Source organism: Manduca sexta, chromosome 26 (assembly GCF_014839805.1).
Source record: "Manduca sexta isolate Smith_Timp_Sample1 chromosome 26, JHU_Msex_v1.0, whole genome shotgun sequence".
NCBI classification, from domain to species: Eukaryota; Metazoa; Arthropoda; class Insecta; order Lepidoptera; family Sphingidae; genus Manduca; species Manduca sexta.
This window is the reverse complement of record NC_051140.1, coordinates 18,813,788-18,834,328: the sequence shown is the minus strand read 5'-3', so window position 1 is coordinate 18,834,328 and position 20,541 is coordinate 18,813,788. Positions and strand designations below refer to the sequence as shown.

General features: G+C 34.9%; 1 protein-coding gene across 1 annotated transcript; it reads left to right on the top strand.

The window, feature by feature from the left end:
• Positions 1-200: 200 nt before the first annotated feature.
• LOC119190807 lies at positions 201-3,325 on the top strand. Its single transcript, XM_037443742.1, has 2 exons — positions 201-543; positions 1,123-3,325. The coding sequence occupies exons 1-2, from the start codon at positions 402-404 to the stop codon at positions 2,856-2,858; spliced, it is 1,878 nt and encodes a 625-aa protein (XP_037299639.1). The 5' UTR covers positions 201-401; the 3' UTR covers positions 2,859-3,325.
• The last annotated feature ends 17,216 nt before the right edge of the window (positions 3,326-20,541 follow it).

Genomic DNA, 20,541 nt, shown 5'->3' with positions numbered 1-20,541 from the left:
TTTGGCACTTCGAATTATAATATCGTCATGATCGTAGAAAAATGTCGGTTTTGAAAAAAATACGAAATTCACTTTTTACCTAATTTAGATACTACATTGTCTAAATATAATTACCGCGTTAAAGAAAAAATTCTATGTATTTTGGATTTCAAATTAATTAGTCGGTATACTGACGGATTTGATAGACGATCATTGTAAAATGCCGGTTATGTATATTCGTCTTAGTACGACGCGCGGGGAGCTCCCGTCGGCCGCTCCCGCTCCCGTCGTATCTGCGCAATCGCCATTATCCATCGAACTCGTCGACGCGTTGCACCAGATTAAATTTTGCACAACAATTAACTAATTTATATTTGTTTACCAGTTTATAAATTATTTCATGCCTAGTTTTTTTATATAGTATGATAAAAAACTGTGCAACAATGAAAACAGGGCGATCAAAACATATGTTAAAGCTTGTAGAAGAAAGAAGTAAAGCACAAATTACGCATTTTAATCACGAAGAGTTAATCGTGGCGGAGGATTGCAGTCCAGGAACTCCAGGTAAGTTAATAAATTATGTATTAACATTTGGTATTATTTAATTCTTGTATTTATATAAAATTTTGCGAAGTAAATAATTATAACGTAGGTTCAGACTATCCGTCGATTTTCTACGGAAAATTATAAATCTTTTTTAAATTTAATTTACATACAAATAATATTCGTTATCTGATAATAGAATAATTCGATTGAGTTTGTATTATATCTAACAAGATTAAAATTTTTAAGTAGTATAAAACCTTATAACATTTTTCTATGGACATGATAGTGTCGCATGAACACAACCGACGATATTCTGTGAACACACAACGGTCGTATCTGACCATCCCACTTTGTTCTATGAACTAAATTCTTTTCCACCTTTTTTCTATTGAAAAACATTGTTTATTTGTATTTATATAATATATTTTTCTATAAATAAATGATCTGATCTGATTAATAATTTACCTGTATAAATAAAAAATTATTATTTTTTTATATTTTCGAATCTTTTTATTGTGTATCGGTGTAGGTTTTTAGTAGGTTAATCTGCGATATTAAGTAATAATAATTATATACAGTTTACTGATATCTTTTCAGAGTGCCATTCGCCATTACCCCCAGGGGCACACAGCGTAATAGAAAAGATGAAAGACATTTATGAGGAGGTTTTTTCAGACGACGTAAACGGAACAAGCAAAAGTATAAAATCCAGAGATGAAAATATGGACCCGAACATAGCATATCCTACTTGTGCTCTTAGAGAAGATCCTTTTATGGCTGGGTATCAAAATGCACCCTCACCATATTTACATCTTTCAGAAAATCAGCAAGGTGTCGTGTCATTCTTAAATACCAGTTCAGCTTTAACCCCTTTAAATACATCCGCCTTGATATCAGATCTATCACCTTTCCCCCAACCGATTACCCCAACTATTGACAACAACGACCTAACACCTATGCCATCACCAGCAAAAACCCACGGTGAAAAATGTAAGGATTTGTTTTGTCCCACTCACGATGGTGTGGACTACAACAACGTTCCATCAATCAATACATTTGTGTCATCATGTCAGTCATCTCCAGCGTCTCTTATACGATGTAGAGGTAAAAAACGTGTCCGAAATTATGATGGTTGGGAAGAAGTAAAGAGAAAGCGCTTAACGAATGCAGGAAAAGAATACTGCTCCAAAAAGGGAGTTATTGTTTCAGCAAAAACTATAGGTAGGCCTTGCACGTGTAGATATACATGTTACACTATGTTAACTCTCGAAGAAAGACAGGATGCATTCGAAAAGTTTTGGAAATTAGGTGATCGTGAGAAACAGTGGTTGCATGTTGCGAATTATACTTCAAAACAGAAGAAGAAAAGGGGTCTTCAAAGAGATTTAAAGCATAACCGCCAATTCACTTACAAGTATTTTTTGCCAAAGGGCTCATCAAAAATAGAGATTTGTAAAACCATATTTTTAAGTACATATTCGATTAATGAAAGGTTAGTTCGGACAGCTTGGGATAAATATGACGGAAGCACTTTGATTGAAAAAGACATGAGGGGGAAACATAAAAATCATAATCGGATTGTTGACGATGAAATGGTAATGTCGATTTGTGCCCACGTTAATTCATTTGTACCAGTAGAGTCTCATTATAATAGAGCAGCGTCCAAAAGACTGTACTTAGATGGTGACTTAAGTATCGCTCGGATGTTCAATTTATACAAAGAATGGCCTGAACTTAATAATCATTTAAATACAGCTTCTAGTCTTAGACAGTACAGAGACATAGTTAACACTCATTTTAATTTGAGTTTCCATTTACCCAAAAAGGATACCTGTGATCAATATCACAGTTTTAACCAAACACAAAATCCGCCTGAAGATCTTAGAGAACAGTACGCAAATCATCTGAATAGCAAAAGAATGTCTAGAATCTTGAAAAATACAGATAAAAATGACGCTATTAATTCTAATGGACGCATTGTTTGTGCTACCTTTGATTTTCAAAAGGTTTTGTCGTGTCCTCACGGGCAAATGAGTGTATTGTATTACAAGCGAAAGCTGTCATGCTATAATTTCACCATATATGATATGGCTGTCAAACAAGGTTATTGCTATATGTGGGATGAAAGTGTTGCCAAACGTGGGGCAAACGAAGTAGCCAGTTGCGTTTATGACTTCATAAAGAAGTTTGTATCAAAGGGTGTGAAAGAGTTTCGATTCTGGTCAGACAATTGCGCTGGCCAGAATCGAAATCGCATAGTATTTAATATGTATGCGCATGTAGCTAAAGAATGTGATATAACTATAATATGTTGTTACTACTCTATATTGTGATAGCTATGCTAATAGATTTAATATTTAAGTTTGAGATTAGTAATTTACCAAATTAGAAGAAATATGTTCCAAAAAGCACAATAGTCATCTTAGTCAAAAATAATACTATATTATTATTGATTTGAAAAAAGTACAACCAAATAGTGTGTGTTTTATTTAAGATAACCGGTCTTATCATACTACAATATTGACCTACCTATTTACTGACCCTCTACCTACCTACTTACTTATAATCAAAATAAATTATATGACATAACATATCCGCCAAAATCTTACTCAGTAAGTCAATAGAACATAATCCGAAACTAACATCCGTCATTTTTTTAAAAGTAACTTCACCAAGAACAATGTCGGATAATACTATGTGACTGTGTTGACTCCAAAGTATAATGAAGTATGTGACTTTTCTAGAAAACTGTATAAATAAAAGTTGTTATTTTTATTCCGTTTTGAAACAAATTCTCTTTTTCACTTGTATGCAAAATTTCGTAATTATTGATTTAGAATTAAAAAAGTTATGTAAAAAAAACTAACATAATTATTTCAAATGGCTGTCCTGTAAAGTTTAATATCTGTTAGATCCGTCATTATTCTACGACTATGACGATATCACATAGTAGTATAGGTGATGTTATTGTTTTTTCTGGTTTATTACTTCAATTAAGCATCTCCGAAGCACTGTTATGTCCCAGTTCGAAAGAATATAACCATTTGTATGATTATAAAAAAAATATTATTCTCTACGAAAATATTTTGGTAAATTCTTTCCTTCGTTAGCATTTTGACTTATTGTAATTTATAGAACTTTGCTACTTGACCTTTCTTTATATGAAATTTAAGTATTTGAAATTAGCATTAGTCACTAAGTTCACAGGGCCTATGCCGTGTTACAACAGAAATTCCTGAGAGGTGAAAATAAATTGAAACAGCCCGCAGTGCCAATGCACAGATTGCGTTATTCGGCTTATTGTAGGCAAATCATTCGGTTAAGAAACGTAATTTCAACAAAATGCCAAGTTACTTACTATTTCTCCATACTCAGGCTTAAATCGCAGATAGCAATTTTATTTAATTTAACGCGTAAGAACTTATTTCTTTTATGGAAGCAATAATTTCAAACCGCGAAACCAAAGTTCGTTGAACAGTCGATGCATTACTTTAATTCCCATCTATATACATAATATTAGGTAGGTTAGGTATAGTGTAAGTTCATTCAAACAATTCTTGATACAGAATAAATCATTCAGTTCCATAAAAAGATATAACCCTTAATAATGTTCCCGGTAACGTAAACCCTAGAACATCGGCAAAGTGTGAAATTAATACCGGATAGAACATATTATAAGTACTTATAATATGTAATATATTAAATTTTACATTGATTACGAAAGGGAAGCCGATAAGAATCGTGTTATATGGACCCTTCGTGGCTAGAAGTTTTTACCGAACCGTTCAATACAATCAATAAAATCTAAGACAATTAAAAAGTCATAAGTTAAACATTCAAGAAGACTTATTACTGTAAGACGTGAAATATGCGTTTCTTTAAAGTTTTATTGGGTTCAAATGTGACTTGAGTGATGTGAATACCGTATTCAGGAGGAGATTTATAGGTATACGTGCACTGGCGTTTTTTTATACGCGCGTTTTAATAAAATTTAAATATAGATTAATTACAATCTTGAAATGATCCGAAGATTTTAACTATGTCAGTGATTTTAACCGATCATTCAATTAGTTTAATTATTATTTCGTAACTTAATATGTGTATGAATGTATTAAGATGAATTTAAGATTGCAATGTATTAAATCCTTAATAGTTATACACACGAACATCTCAGCTTCATTTCAATATTAAAAAATATAAAAGAAAAGTTAGAAAACCACCTTGAAGATTACCGATGAACAGCGTTTTAACAGCAAAAACGCGGCGTCTAAAAAAACGACGCTACAAAATCCATCTCGAGTAATTTCCATCCAAATATAACTGTCGCTATTTGAAGTGTTTTCGAGAGTGGCGGACATATCGCGACCGCTAGTCGGGTTTAATTAAAATTAATTGCCCTTCAGTTGTGATAAACCGTCTCATTCCCGGGAACGCCTCGGATTTAATATGTGGTACTGTTACTTATTGCACACTTTTTGAGGTGAAATTTACGATTCTTGTAGTTTGATAACGAGGAAGTATTACTTAATACCTAAATAGCTTTATTTAATTGCGTTTTTATCATTTGCGTATATTGTATAGACACGAACGTCCATATAAACTATAATATTTTGTTCAAAATCTGAACTGAAATGGCTATTTATTCACTCGAACAACAAATAATTTTACTTATTTGACTAATATTAATTATTCAAATCCAGGTTTACACTTAGACTCTCGACTTCTTATATCATGTGCGCCACTCCGTAAACAACCACAAGCTGTCAACATTGACTATACAGCCAGTTTGAATGGATTGCAGTTCAATTCAGTTGAACACAGTGAATGTTCGGAACGCTAAATCTAGTACGTAGTACATGCATATCGATGGTTTTTATGCTATTGAATGACGAATCTCTTCACTTATGTTGGACGTCATGACAGTGACAATTATTAGCAACAGTCCGGGATAATGACTCATAAGGTACTATATTAACTGCGATCATCAGATTTTAGATATGATAGGAATCCCTGTAATGCCCAGTACACTGGTTGCAATATCCTTTGAATTCGCAAACAATAGGACTTGTAAGTATTGTTTAGCAGGTTCCCAGTTAGACTTTTTAGTAAAATGAGTATATATTTTTTATTCACCTACAGGATGAACTACAAACAGATATGATTACTTTGAGTCCCGGAAATGCTACCTAACATACGTTAAAATGTATTTACTTTAAGATGAAATGACGTCATTAGGCTTGTCTTCATTTTCTGAAAATATATTAAACACAAGCTGTGTTCTGACACAATTTTGTACGCAATAAAAGCATTGAATAATGTTATAGCGTCGACATTAACGTTTCATTGGGGCGTTAGTCGCTCCACGTCTAAATCCAGTCCGTTTAGAACAATATTGTATCGTTTTATCGGCTTCAGTGTTTGGATCCAATATTTGATCAAATGTGGTTACCATTTGCCATCAAAGAATGGAATAATTGGCTCTACTTTCTAGTCTTTTTTAATATCGTTAACTTCGAGACTGTTATATTCTGGTTTTACTTTCGTGTTTAAAGTTTTGCTCTTCTTCGAATTTACTACTTCACGCATGTTGTAGAAGCGATGTAGCTTCATTGTTAGGTGCGGCCGCTTACCTGAAGTGGGCCTTTCCCATTTTTGGCTAACATATGTATATCCAAAATTAAATCACCTCACTGCTGAATTTTGGCGTGCCGCCTTCAGATCCAATTAGTCCAACATTGGCGCCAACACATCCAACAGAGCTGTTTTCACACGTACACGAATATAGAAATCAACGAATAATATTGCGACGCCGTTCGATTATTACCGCCATTACCTTTTATTGTGGGTATTTTGGAATTGGGAAGTTCGGATATTTCGATTCTGAACGTTTTCTAACAAGAATATTACCATAGAATAACTAAATGTGGGATTTTGAATGGAACATTTAAGCGGTTTATTATCCAACCACGGAAACCAAAGGGTTATGATTCTAGCAACATATGTTGCTTCATAGGTCCAATACTAGGTATACATAGTCAATATAATCCGACTACAGAAAGATTGTAAAGCAATAAAACGAATTCTAAAATTTGCATAGCCTTAAGAAACTATTACAATAATTCCTTTAAAAAATTGGCTTAAATAAATCCATTAAAAACTGTTTTTAATTATCGATTCTAGTTGTTATTCTTTGCGCAGGTGCTAAACATAAATAGCGAAGTTTGTTGGCGCATAATATGGCAAATGGCGCTAAGCAACAACTCTAGGTAGGGGTGTGCTTCTGTTTAGAACATACTGAGGCGGGTGTTCACACTGAGATACTGGTAAATTAATAATTATATTATAGTTTGTTCCCAAAGAGAACTGTAGTGGCCGAAAAGTGAACTAACTTTCGAATTTTACATAGCAAGCCTTCCCCGCCATTGGGTAACTGTTAAACACATTTGTCATGTATTGCCTTGTTATAAACGACCTTGCGTGTTGTTTTTAAGGATTTTTGTATAGAAACATACTAGAATTGAACAAAAGAGGTAATTAAGGACAGAAGCGACCTCAAATCCCACGACGGTTTTCTTTCTGAACAGACTATAATTAACGGATGATTGAAATATTATTAAAAAATAGGTGGCGTAAATATCGATGGCTTCCACGCATTAAGTCTTAAATAAAAAAAACCTGATTTTACAATAGGCCAGTTGTAATGAACATTTTCCTTTTGGTAAATTTTGAAATCATTTTTCAGCTACCTACATTTTCAAAAATTGTGATTTACGGCCTAATGCGCGGGAGCCAACGATATAAAGGAGGCTACAAGAGAGCAGTTTAGTAACGTTAGCTAAACTATTTTAAAAATGTTGTTGTTTCATTTCAACTGATGACAGATAATTGAAGCAGGCTAAAATAATTTGATAAAATTTATTTAATAACACTTTTACATAGTTATAAAAATTTAATACGAATCGCTTTGAATATGTCAACAAATAGTTAGTTCAAGCGCCGTCCCGTGTTATCACGAACTCCACTTATGAATTTAATACACTTTGCTTGCGAATCCATAGTCATGAAAAGCTGTTTCAAGAATAAAAATAACAAATCGATAAAATATATATAGCCGCTGTTACTAGGAACATTTGCTTTTATCCATGAACATTTTTGAATCGATTCAGTATTTCCAGTAACAATCTCCTGCAAACAGTATTGTTTAGATGAAGCAAGCGTCTTTTGAGTATCTGTCAAATGGATTGTATTCGACCACGCTAGCGATAACAGATTAGATGATAATTATTAGTCTTACAACCAAGGTCCTTCTAGGTGACGACCGAAACGTAATTCAATTTTAGTTGTTACTACTGTTTCCGAATTTCCATTTATTATAAAAAAATGTATTAGAAAAATTTTTTTTTTGGGACACGGATGAGCGATTCTTTGATGCTCACCCTTTTTGCACAAACTAAGTCTCCCATTACGAACACAAGTCGCATCAGCATTCAAATGTTCAAATATCGGCGCGCGGAGTGTATGGCAAACATACGATGCGTTTTACTTAATTGAATGCTTAATGACTTGCCATACTGTTTATAAGTATACGTGTAATGTAAACACGCTGCCGTTTAATTGGATTTCGTATTGCGTACACTGTTTTTTAGGTAGAATGCAAACTGAATGCCGTTTCGATTTGGGTTAGAGTGTTTTAAGTCGAGATGTGTTTGACTAAGTTTACATACGCGTGGAGTTAACGGAAGTAGATGAATTTTATTTTTTATTGCACGAGTAAGAACAAAGCTGTAGGATACTTACAATCAATGCCAAATTAATGGTGAATTATTTTTTAATTAAAAAGACGTAGGCAATGTTGCAACCAAGGCATCCACTCTTCGCTAAGTACTTATACCTATGCTCTATCCCATTATGTAAGGTTCTGTGCTTATCGCCATATCGGGCAAATAATATTGTAGACTGGGCTGATATTGTGCAGAAAAACTTAATGTCACATTGCCCGATCCGGGATTGGTAGCCAGGACCTCAGAGCGTTGTAGTATCGCGCATGCACTACAACTACGTCACTGAAGCAGTGTTTATAATTTTTCCAGAATGTATATTTTTTAATTATAATATGAATAAAAAGACCTTGGTTTTATTTTACGCAATCGATTTATGGTATCAGCGTTATCTATGCCGACATTGTTTCTATTTTCAAATTTTATTTCATTCACTTTCCCATGTCAGAATAAAAGAAAATATATAACAATTTAAATATAATAAATTATCTTTGAAATTCTACATACATTCAGACATACATCCTAAACTGACTTCATTTTCTTTTATAATTCCGGTTGAGAATTTCTCATAAGGCGTAATGACGTGTAGCTTACATCTGCGACCCTTAACTCGGGATGAAATGAAAGAGTCTACTCTTCTGTAAAGTTATTAAAATTTATGATATCAAACCTCTTTGTAAGGTAGGAACAGATATCATGCAGGGTCATGTTTCCTTTTATATTTAATGTTAACAATATTGGAAGACGATTTCGTACAAACTAATTGGTTAGTCCCTCGTGTGGGAGACTCCGTCTGGATAAGTTATTGTATGTTCCTGTCAAGTGTACAAGTTAATTTTGTTTCTCCGGAAGTAAGTAAAGTCTTTACTACCTTGGGAGCGAGCGTAAACTTTATTAGAATTTAAAAAGTTGTATAATTGTAAAATGTCGGTAGATATTGTAACTTTGATTTTGCGGATGACCAATACCTCAGTCCCCCCCCCCCCCCACCAGGACCACGAAGGCTACAAAGTCTTCGAAACTTTGGGAGAAAATAAAGATATAATCCGATAAATAGTTTAATTTTAATGTCTAACATTCGCGTAAACATAAGAAATTATTATTCATTAGAAATAATCGAATGTCTCAGGTTGACAATTACACAAAAAGTTCCCTGCGTTTGTGACTTACAGTACTAGGTTACATAGAAATTTATAAGCATTCATCGTGTTTACATCAGGCTCGTCTCTGGTATGAAGCATTTTTGTATCACATCCATTGTGTCCTAAAACACCCCACCAAACCAACCAACCTATTCAAAGCCTGCAATCAACCTCCAATATAAATTTCGACAATAATACGCCATGAATATTCAACAAATGGTTTTTAAAAGTGCATAGAAAGCGTCTAATCGATATTGATGTTTGGCAGTGGCCGTCCAGATTCCAATTACCTAAAAATGGCCGTCCATTCCATTTGGCGGGCCCCGGCCCGACACTGTTGTTGCTTCGGCGTTGTTGGGACGATACTTGCAGTAAGAATGGTGCATTTGATACTAATTTATATTTTTTGTAAAATGTATGCATAAAGTGTACAGATGAAAGAGTTGTTATAAAGACTATTAAAAAAAAACATGGCATTAAGTAAGCATGGATTTGAGATTATTTTTATAAACAGAGGTGGATCGTTACCTATCAACGGCTAATGTGCGCGGTAGTCAGCGCAATACCTGTATTACTGACGAACATTTAAAAGAAAGAATTTACATATAGTCAAGGGGGTCTTATTTCATTTACAGCGGTGAAACCGTCTTTTTGCAATTACATGCGTTCTAATCGAAGGACAGCTTTGATAGGCGTATATGTAAATAGGGTATTTTTTATTATTCTATCTAAATGGTTATCAAAGCTGTTCTTTAATTAGAACGCTTTTAATTGCAAATTGAATGATATGCCCTCGTAGATGGAATAAGGCTCCCGACTATATATAAACAAAACAACATCACAGCTCGTGAAGAAATCTAAATTCGACATTTAAATTAACGTACAAAATTAGTCTCTAATCTTCTGACAACACCGCGAATAGTCTCTTGCACTCTCGCATTTCATATCAGAGGCGGACCGTCACCCAGCGGGCGGCGCGCGGCAGTCGGCACTGTACCTGTGTTATTGAAAAACATTTGCATATTATTACGTATATTATACGCCAATATTATTGTAAAAACATTGATATTTGGGGAGCGATGTATGGTAATTGAATTTGGAAATAATCATTTAAGTGATTTCAGTATTTGTAGAATTATACGTGGCTATATGCAAATATATCGCGTATGCAAGTTATATCTAGTTAGTACATATCTCGCATGTCATGCTTCATCTGAATGGGTACCAGCGACTTCTATTTCTATCGCCAAGCAAGAACTATGAGGTTTGTTTTGGAATTGAAATAAATTGAAGCCTGCATAATTACAGGTGATTATTATGTGGCTTTTTAACCAGTAGCGGGATTAGGGGCGATGAAAGTGGCAACCAGCCAGGACCTTGCACGTCCAATAGGCACAAACATAATATATTGTCCTCCTACGGCAATTAGGTAAAGAGTCCTCGCAAAGAGCCGCCCAGAACCTCGAATTAGCTAAAGCAATTACCATATTTAGTAATATCTCGAGGTAACGAATGCGGAACGTGATATGGTTATTCAAAGAGATGGATGTTGCAGTTCGCTCTCAGCCAAACTTACTATTAGACGAGCGGAGTCTGCCTCGTCAATTAATTAGATAAAAAGTATTCGCGGGGTAGGTCTCCTTAGCCTTAAGGCGATACCTCAAGGTCCATTTTCGTCATGGATATTTCGGCCTTTAAAATTTAATATGACGAAATTTTAAAGGCAGAAATATCCATGATTATTAATTATTTTTACGTTTTTCTTTCAACTGCGAGAACTAATCACTAACTAGACGTGAATTTAAATTCTTTACTTGCCAATACTTGTTTAGTTACCCAGATTAAAGGTGAAACAAAATGTATGAAAATATGTAAACCTTGAGGTATCGCCTTAACTCCTATTTTTTCTATAAAGTCACGACAAGGTGACCCCACTGCACCTGAGAGATGATTACCCTTCGGCAGTTGACATAATTATGCCGGCCTGTTGGAACTGGATATACACAGGCCGATCCCGGAACGCGACACACCTACGTGGGCCACTATGGCGGGTTTTGACAACTTGTGCGCGATGGTCGCTTGAAAATATATCCTATCACCAGCACAGAGTTCTTGAAACGTAGGTTTTAAAATGATGTTCAGATTTAGTGTTTGCTCAAGTATAAAATTAAGTCACGTCCTTAATACTCCGCACTAAGTGACAGTTTAAACAACATAAAGCTATCTGAAACCACTTTAATTTCACCGTTTAGTTAGAATTATTCAGCGACCGTCGGAGATACCGTTGGGAGGTAACTTGGCTAATTGGTAGATGTATTAACATATAGGATGTGTATATCTAGCTATCACTTTACCTAGAGACTTGCAGAGTTTCAAAACTTGATATAATAATATGATATATGATTATGCTAAAGGCAATCAAGTAGGTCATCTGATGTGTGAATTGCATCGACAATATTAGAAGATTATCAACACCACCATACGAAACTTAATTGCAAGCTGTCTTCAGTTTGGTATTCCGTGAGCTTAGTACTTAGTACTCCAATCGAATTAGCCCATTAATCAAGTATAGACAGACTTGACTCTACACTTTAACATACATATTTATGACTTTGTGTTTGCTGGCGGCATATTCGCATGAAATCTTTTACCGTAACAAAAAATTCCTAAATCACTATATCGATACCACTATCTGAGAGATGCCAGCGTCATTCTCACGGGAGACAATTAACGGGACAAAATTTGCCTTCATATTAACCCAGAAGATGGTCTATTCGTATGGCAAGTTTCTTCTAAGTCCGTTTAACGGTTGCGTATACTTCTAACTAATAGCCAAACAGTTTCAGAAACTTTCTTGAATATTAGTAAGAATAAAAGTAAGTTAACATTTGCAATCAGACCATGAATGTGGTCTACAATTAATAATTTTAATGACAATCAAATTTTAAATATTTCTAAAGTTAACTCGACATATAGGTACTATATGCATGAATGAGGTTTACAATTAACGGTTTTAATGACGATCAGATTTGACATAAATTATGAAAGGGAATCCAGCAGGAATCGGATTATATGGACCCTTCGTCACTGTGTCACAGCATATCTGTCAATAACTGCGGTTGCATCATTTGAATTGCATAAAAAAATGTGCCGTTGTTTTTGCATCCGAAACCGATTCCGTGTTTCTGTGAACCACATTTGCATGGCAGCTGCCGTTCAAAATTCCTGCCTCCAAAAATAACTTGTCTAATTAAGTACTTAAATATTTACTGTACTAATTTTTTATCTTTTTTGCATACTTAGATAAACGTGGTTTAAATCATTGTATAGTGTATTCATTTTTGTAGTTAACGCATTTTTTAATACGCCAAATTTTGGAAATCTTTAACTTACAAAAAATCTCTTATAAATCGAACTCACGTACCCACGAAGACTCTTTTAATATAGCAAAATCCCATAAAACATCAGACTACGTATGCGATGATAGTAAGCCTTTAAAGAATACAAAGACCAAACAAAACTAAGCATCTAGATGAATAATATTACCAATAACCACCAACACTAGCAACCACATACGAATATTAGCTAACACATCGCTTATGTATGCGCCCAGAGGGACAATGCTGCCCCGATTAGCTCTACACGCGCCGCCCACTGTGACATATTTGATATTCACATGGGCTTTCTTCCTGGATTTGAACCTTGACAGTACAATTGAATTCCTGGGGAATTAACAAGATTTTGGGCTCTCAAATCTGTTAGCTCAAAGACTAGGTGTGTATTATTAAAGTATGGGTGACTGGGTGCTGCTTTTTTGTCTATTTCTATGAAGCAGTAGCTTGTAAGTAATACTGCGTTTCTTTTGATGGACATTAGGATCAGTAAAATATATATCAAATATCTGCGCCTACTCAAAATATTAACCCTGTCTTAGAAATAGACTAATTGTCTGTCTTATCAGTAGACATGGATTTTTCACAAGTTCAATGTGTACACGTATTTTTATGGCACGTCTTTGGAGATGAGATGAAACATTTATTCTGAACAAAAACACAATGATACTCCACAAACAAATCTCCACGATTCATCAAAAACAACCGTGGAACCAAGAACGCTGCAAAATAAAAGTAAATTAATGTCGCAGTTCAAATATCAGCAAATATTATTTCTTCGCGAGTGCAAACAGTTCCACAATGGACCGTGTGCAGCTGATTTATATGTTTTCGCGTTTTGTGTGTTGAAATGTTGGACAGATTTGTGTCCGCATGTTACTGTTGAAATGTTCATGGAATTTACTATCCATTTTGTTTCTAATGGATTTGTGTAAACTCTGCAGTTGGAATACCCGTAGTTGATTAACATATGGTAGGTTTTTGTTTTATCTCTTCTTTTTCTATCTACCATTATGCTACTGCAATGTTTAGTTGCTATAAAAACTGTGGTACAGCTTTTACGACCTGCTCCCTACTTGATGTTGACTTCCTTAGGGAATACAATCTCGTGTCGTGGTTTTCACGCTTTTATTGAACGTAAAATCAATTTCTTAGCTGTATTCGAAGCCTACATTCATATACAATATCGACCGCACATATCCGACGGCATCAGACTGTAGAGTGCCCACAAATATTGAACATCGTCTCGAGAGTTGTGTAAACTCCGCTCGCGTGTGTTATAAACTAAATGTTTGTCTTTATGTCACAAGTTTGGCCATTGTTTGGATGCAGTTTAAATTTGTTTGCGGATTTGCTTGCTGAGGAGTTAGTTCGTTAGTGTATTGATTGGTTAATTTATTGGGTGCAAAGGCTATAGCGGTAAATGTGCAAGTGTTTGGATTAGATCGCCATTAATAATACTCGCACTATCGTAGGTAACTTTATGAAATTATCAAATGGAAGGATAGAGAGGAATTTGTATTTGTAACCGAAATGACGCGCTACCGATCACATCATGAGACATCTCTGCCTACCCCGTTAAGAATAAAAGTCATGAATGACAAAGTGCATGTATTAGAATAGAGAACAATGGTATAATGCATATTATTATTCACAGAAAACATTTCCACCATTTATAAATAAAGCATCTCGACCATAGCTTCTAGCTTTGTAAATCATACCGAGTGATACAAAATTAGTATTCGTCCGACAAGGCCAGGCCTATAGTATCAACATGCAAATCCTGGCCTCTGTCCGTCAAATTCCTTCGTAACAAAACGTAAGACGTTCATCAACCAGCCGAAAGATTAATTAGAATTGTAAATTAGCCAGTAGCGATCCTTCCCGATCCTTCCACTTTGACTTTGAATCAAAATGTTTACCATAAACAATCCTTTTGGAGGTTAACTCTGGAATTGGGTGCCCGGGAATATTTATAAGGGTTTCGATATGTTTCGGTATTGGAAAAATGTTTTGTGGTCCTGTTGTTTTGACGGGATAATCTTGTAATTAAGGATGGATCAGGCTGATCTTTAATTTGAAGATTGTCCTGTTATGGGTTCTATAGTTGTTTTTTTCTTTATTGTTATGAGTAAGAAATCAATGTATACGGCATCAATGAGTATGACGAAAGTAGTATCGTTGTCACATATGACATATGATCTCATAAGATAATAAAATTGTTGTTTCAATTCGACAGCGATATTGTTTAATGCCAAATAGCTACTAAACTTTTAATTCTATTTTCGATAGAGCATGCTCTATTCTTTGAAGTGTATGATATGATAATATTTTTTCAGGATATCAATTGCTACATACCCGCCTTTTCCTTTAAAACTATATTGTTGTTAAATATCTGTAAAAATGTAAAAGGTTTTTTGCCAATGACGATATTTATACAGGTGACGCCACGAATCATCCCATGTATAAATATTTCCCCAGACCTCGTTTGAGTTATCAACAAGAAAATTATTTCGAAATTTTTCCCTTTGGATTCACTTTGTTTATTGTTTTCGACTTTGACTGCGATGTTTAAAGTTCAACGATTCGAGAAATTGCTTTCAATTTCGCATTGGTAACTTTAAAAGGAAAGTTATGATCTCGTTTGTTTGTTTCGTATCTTGAGACATTTCTGTAATCTGCGAATAATTGATTTTTTTTTGTTTGTGTTACGAAGTTAAATATCTTTTGGAATATTTTGTTAGTCGAAAGACTTTGGTAGCCTTGTTTGGTGAGGTTCAAATTTTCAATGGGGTAATAGCTTTAAAAAATGTGTTAAATAAATTGGTACAAAGTTTTCGGTCACAATTTTATTTGTCGCATATTTTGTGTATTTGACACAAATTCTTAAAATATGAGACAACAATTACCCATACATATTTAAAAACCACTCCGAATCTTGACTCAATTCTTATTAACTTCTCTATGACTAGTGTCAATAATTCTCGATTTTAATGAAACACTCAATAAAATAATTACTATTAAGCAACACTAAATCCAAACAATAAAGTATTAAATCAAACTACTTATAACAATAACAGGACACGACCGTCGGAACAAAGGTTCCAACGAAGAAGGTGGATCGATTCTCTTCGCTATTAGCTTTTGAATATTGCATGATAGAGACGACCCGTCTGCCGTGCGACACACGACACGTAACACGAGCTGCGAAATTCATAAAATCGAAGGGAAATGTTCGGCGAGTGTGTTTAAAATCTGGCTGTTTGATAGGTGATTGTAAAATCTAGCCCCCTTATTCATAGACGTTTTTTATCTATGGACAGAGCATTACTGTGATAACAAGTCTGTCTCTCAGCTTTGTTTATTTGACAGTTTGCTGTTTGTTCAGCTTTGTTAATCAGACAGCCAATTATTTATTTATTTATTTATTTATTTATAAATCTTAGCACTTACATTATATGGGTTATTACAACTGCGTTAAGATGCGCACTAAGTTTAGAACTTGTATCGCGTATCCTTTACAAACCAGTAACAATAATTAAATTTGTCAGACTCTAGTTCCAAATCTCAAAGTTACAAAAAAGAAAACAAATAACAATAAAAATAAAGATAACTACAAAAATTCTCTATAAAGAATGAACTACTAAACTAAAACAGCACGAATTTCCTATTTACTGTTAACATCTAGAAAAATATAATATGACTATAAACTCTTAAAATTAATTACATAACCAAAACTGTTGAGATCAATACGAATGTAGAAAAAACAGTGGCAGGGTAAGACAATAAGAACCATTGTGTATGTGTGTTAGATTAGTATTAGATTCTCAATATTAGCCAATCACAAATGCCCTATGTCTACGCACTGCGAAGGTTGCCATACCGTCAGCACTAAGAAACAGACTTGTTATCACAGCAATGCTCTGTCCTTAGATAAATAACGTCTATGAATAAGGTGTTTGATACCAGAAACTGATTTTTTGGTATATTAAAGTCTGGTTTGAAGTACATTGTAGCGAGTGTAACTACTCGACATAATAAGACTTAACATCCCATGTCTTAGGATGGCGAGCGTTGTGGAATACTAAATAATACTTTGTAATTCAAGGTGTTGGACGGTGTTTTTACTGTTTATTAGCGGTCTTATCGCTTACCATCAGGCAAACGGCAACCTAGTCGCGTCATTTAAAACAATAAAAAAAATTAAGAATATTGTATAATTTTGAATTAATTTGTTATTTATTCAATAAGAGTTATTTTTGGATGTTGCCTGTTATGTTTTTGTGACCAGCATTATATTAATTAAATAATTAAAATATTTTTAATAATTAACTAAGAGGCTCGTGTGAATTCTTGACAATATCAATGTAAATAGATTATTGTTCTTATTATGTGTGTGTTTTCTTCTACTATTAGACTTACCATCTTACTTATAATTATGTATATAATTGTCATTTGTTGTTATATTTTGCTTTGTTGAATGATATTTACTCTCACAGGAAGCAAGATACACATTGTATAATCATGACAGACATATACAGTGTTTATTATGAAAATTTACAATATTTAACCAATTTATGACGAAAATCATTGAATAAATGATTACCGTAAATGATTATTAGATTAACATTCTTTCTAACACACTTTATTAACAAAGAACTTTGTGCAATAACAGTATTGACCGCAGTCTGCCAATAATAATATATTCCTTAGTTTATAACACACATAAAACAAATTCCGGATAATAAAGTCAAGCAGTAAACTGTCTCGTAGTGTACGATCGGAAACACCGTTTAACACGTGTATTTTCACATGATATTTCATTCCGATAGTGTGTTATTTTCGAGGCCTTTCATTTCAATCTATATTTGCAAACGTCCTTATTTCTGTTTGTATATTAAATGAGTTTGGGAATAAACAGTTGTTATCGTTGTTTTTAAAAATAGGCTGAACTTTCATTCTGATATACCGTGATAAAACTGGTCCTAAATAGTTCATGGGAATCAGTACAACTATGGGGAATTTCTAATGTGTGATTACTGATTTCTTATGTTTACGCGAATGTTAGACATTGAAATTAAACTAATTTTCGGATTCTATCGCGGTGCTGGTATTTTATTTTCTCCCGACGTTTCGAAGACTTTGCAGCCTTCATGGTCACGGGGGGGACTGAGGTGTTGTTCATCCGCAAAGTCAAAGTTACAATATCTACCTACATTTTACAATTTATTGTAAGATTGATTTATTGTAATTTATTGTGATTTATTTATTTAAAGTAACTGCATTTTTAAATCACCTTAACTCCATCAACAATAAAATCCAATTTACTATGGAGTTAGAACACAATAAATCTCTTGCTTTCTTAGATGTTTTAATCATCCGTAATCCTAATCAGACCTTAAGTCACACTGTATATCGGAAACAGACCCATACTGATAAATATCTGAACGGTGAATCTCATCACCACCCAAAACAGTTAGCTACCGTAGGCAAATCTTTGTTTCAGAGAGCACAAGGAATCTGTGACGAGAAACACCTGGCCGCTGAGCTGCAACATGTCAAGCAAGTACTGCGAGACAACAAGCTCCAAATTCCACGCCGCCGTCACAGAAACCGAGTGAAACCAGCCACAGTTGAACGTGTTCCGGTTGTATTACCATATGTAAGAGGAGTCACCGACAAGATTGGCTACATCCTGAAGCGTGCTTCCATAAAAACTTATTTTAAGCCGCCTAAGAAGATTAGTCAATTTTTACCACCTGTCAAGTGTCACATACCTCTACAAGAACCGGGAGTATACAAAATAGATTGCAACTGTGGCCTCTCTTATATCGGGCAAACAAAAAGAAATATAGGGACCCGCGTAAAAGAACATATAGCTGACGTGAAACACCGACGCTCGACGAAGTCTGCAGTCGCTGAACACTCTGAGGGAGGCGCCAATCATTATCTGCGACTAGACAAGCCACAAATCCTCGCCAAAGAACACCGATTCCTGCCTAGGATGATTCGCGAGGCTATTGAAATTAAAAACATCCTAATTTCAATAGGGAAGATGGTTGGAAGCTTGCACAAGCCTGGGATCCAGTTCTACATTTAATTAAATCGGAACCCAAAAGACTGGCTGCCAGACTTCAAGACACTGTGAGCTCATTCTGCGTAGATCGGACCACCAACAGCTAAAATTTTAAAAAATTTAAAAAAGTTGTATAATTGTAAAATGTAGGTAGATATTGTAACTTTAACTTTACGGATGAACAACACCTCAGTCCCCCCCGTGACCATGAAGGCTGCAAAGTCTTCGAAACGTCGGGAGAAAATAAAATACCAGCACCGCGATAGAATCCGAAAATTAGTTTAATTTCAATGTGTGATTACTGTTCAAGCAATAAAAGGGAAAAAAATAACGTAATATTCACCATAGACTGCGGCTTAATTGTGCCTCTGATATTGCCAGTATCCTTGGGCGACGGTTACCATGTATTTTTTATACGAACGCGACAAAGTAACCTTACTACACTTGATAGTGAGCGGAGCGGTTGAGATAGTGTCGGATGGTGAAAGATGATTATCAGTCGCCAGTCGACACAATTATGCCGGCCTCTTTGTGCTTTGAATGTTATGCTGTACTAGCTTATCATCTGGCTTCGGTCTCTTCAGCACTTACGGATATTGTTGCGTCTGTTCACAGAATTTCAGAATAACACAAAAGTTTCACGTAAGCTTACTTTTCTATAAATGTAACAGTCATTATAGTTACTGAAGTAACTGTCAAACTGTCCTGGAAGTTCTACAATGTTTCGAAATTATAATTTTTCAAGCCATCACATATTTTTCTATAACATTTGAAAGATAAGACCAGCAAGTCGCTTGCCTGAAGGTCAGCGATACGACCGCCCATAACCAGTAGCAACACCATACAGAACTGTGGATTACAAACTGCGTAGCACTCCACTACACTTGTTGCCCGACATATATACGATGTTAAGTCTCATAATGCCTTGTAATTATGATGTCTACAATGTCCTTCAAACAAATATGCATACACTGCTTCTGCGTGACAAAAATTTACATTGCGGTAGTATATGTATACACAGACGACTCCTCGCATACGAAAGTCCTACCACCAATAATTGTAGTTATATTTACAATAAGTTGGCCTGGCCTTTTAATAGTGAATCATGGAACTGCAATGCAACAGTAACTTCAGCCGACATATCTCGATCACTTAACGCCTACTCCGCGTCTCAAGTTAAAACGTGTCTTATTAATAAAATTTACTGTCCACCAAGTTAACGCCATTAGTTCCCATTCTGGCCTTTTGTTTGTCGCCATTCGTGGCCCGCTGTACCGACGTGTGCCGACGGCTGTCTTATTATCGCTTTAAATGTTTGTATTTGTTGAAATTCAGTTTGTGTCGCAACGTTTTGATTGGTGTTAATGGGATTGATTTATTTTGTTGTGTTTTGATTGTTTGTCGGAGGCGGTATTGAGACGTGATGGCTAACGGGTTAGTCACGAAAACACTGGTTTGCGTTTCAAACTATTGGGTGGTGTAGCTGTTGATAGAATACGTAACGTTTTGATTTATAATTATTTTTGGACGGCCCAGTCGGTATGTGTCGGTACATTTTACACTGGAGTTAATAATCTATTTTTCACTAATCTCCACTCGTGTCCTTCAAAGACAGTCGCGCATGCGTG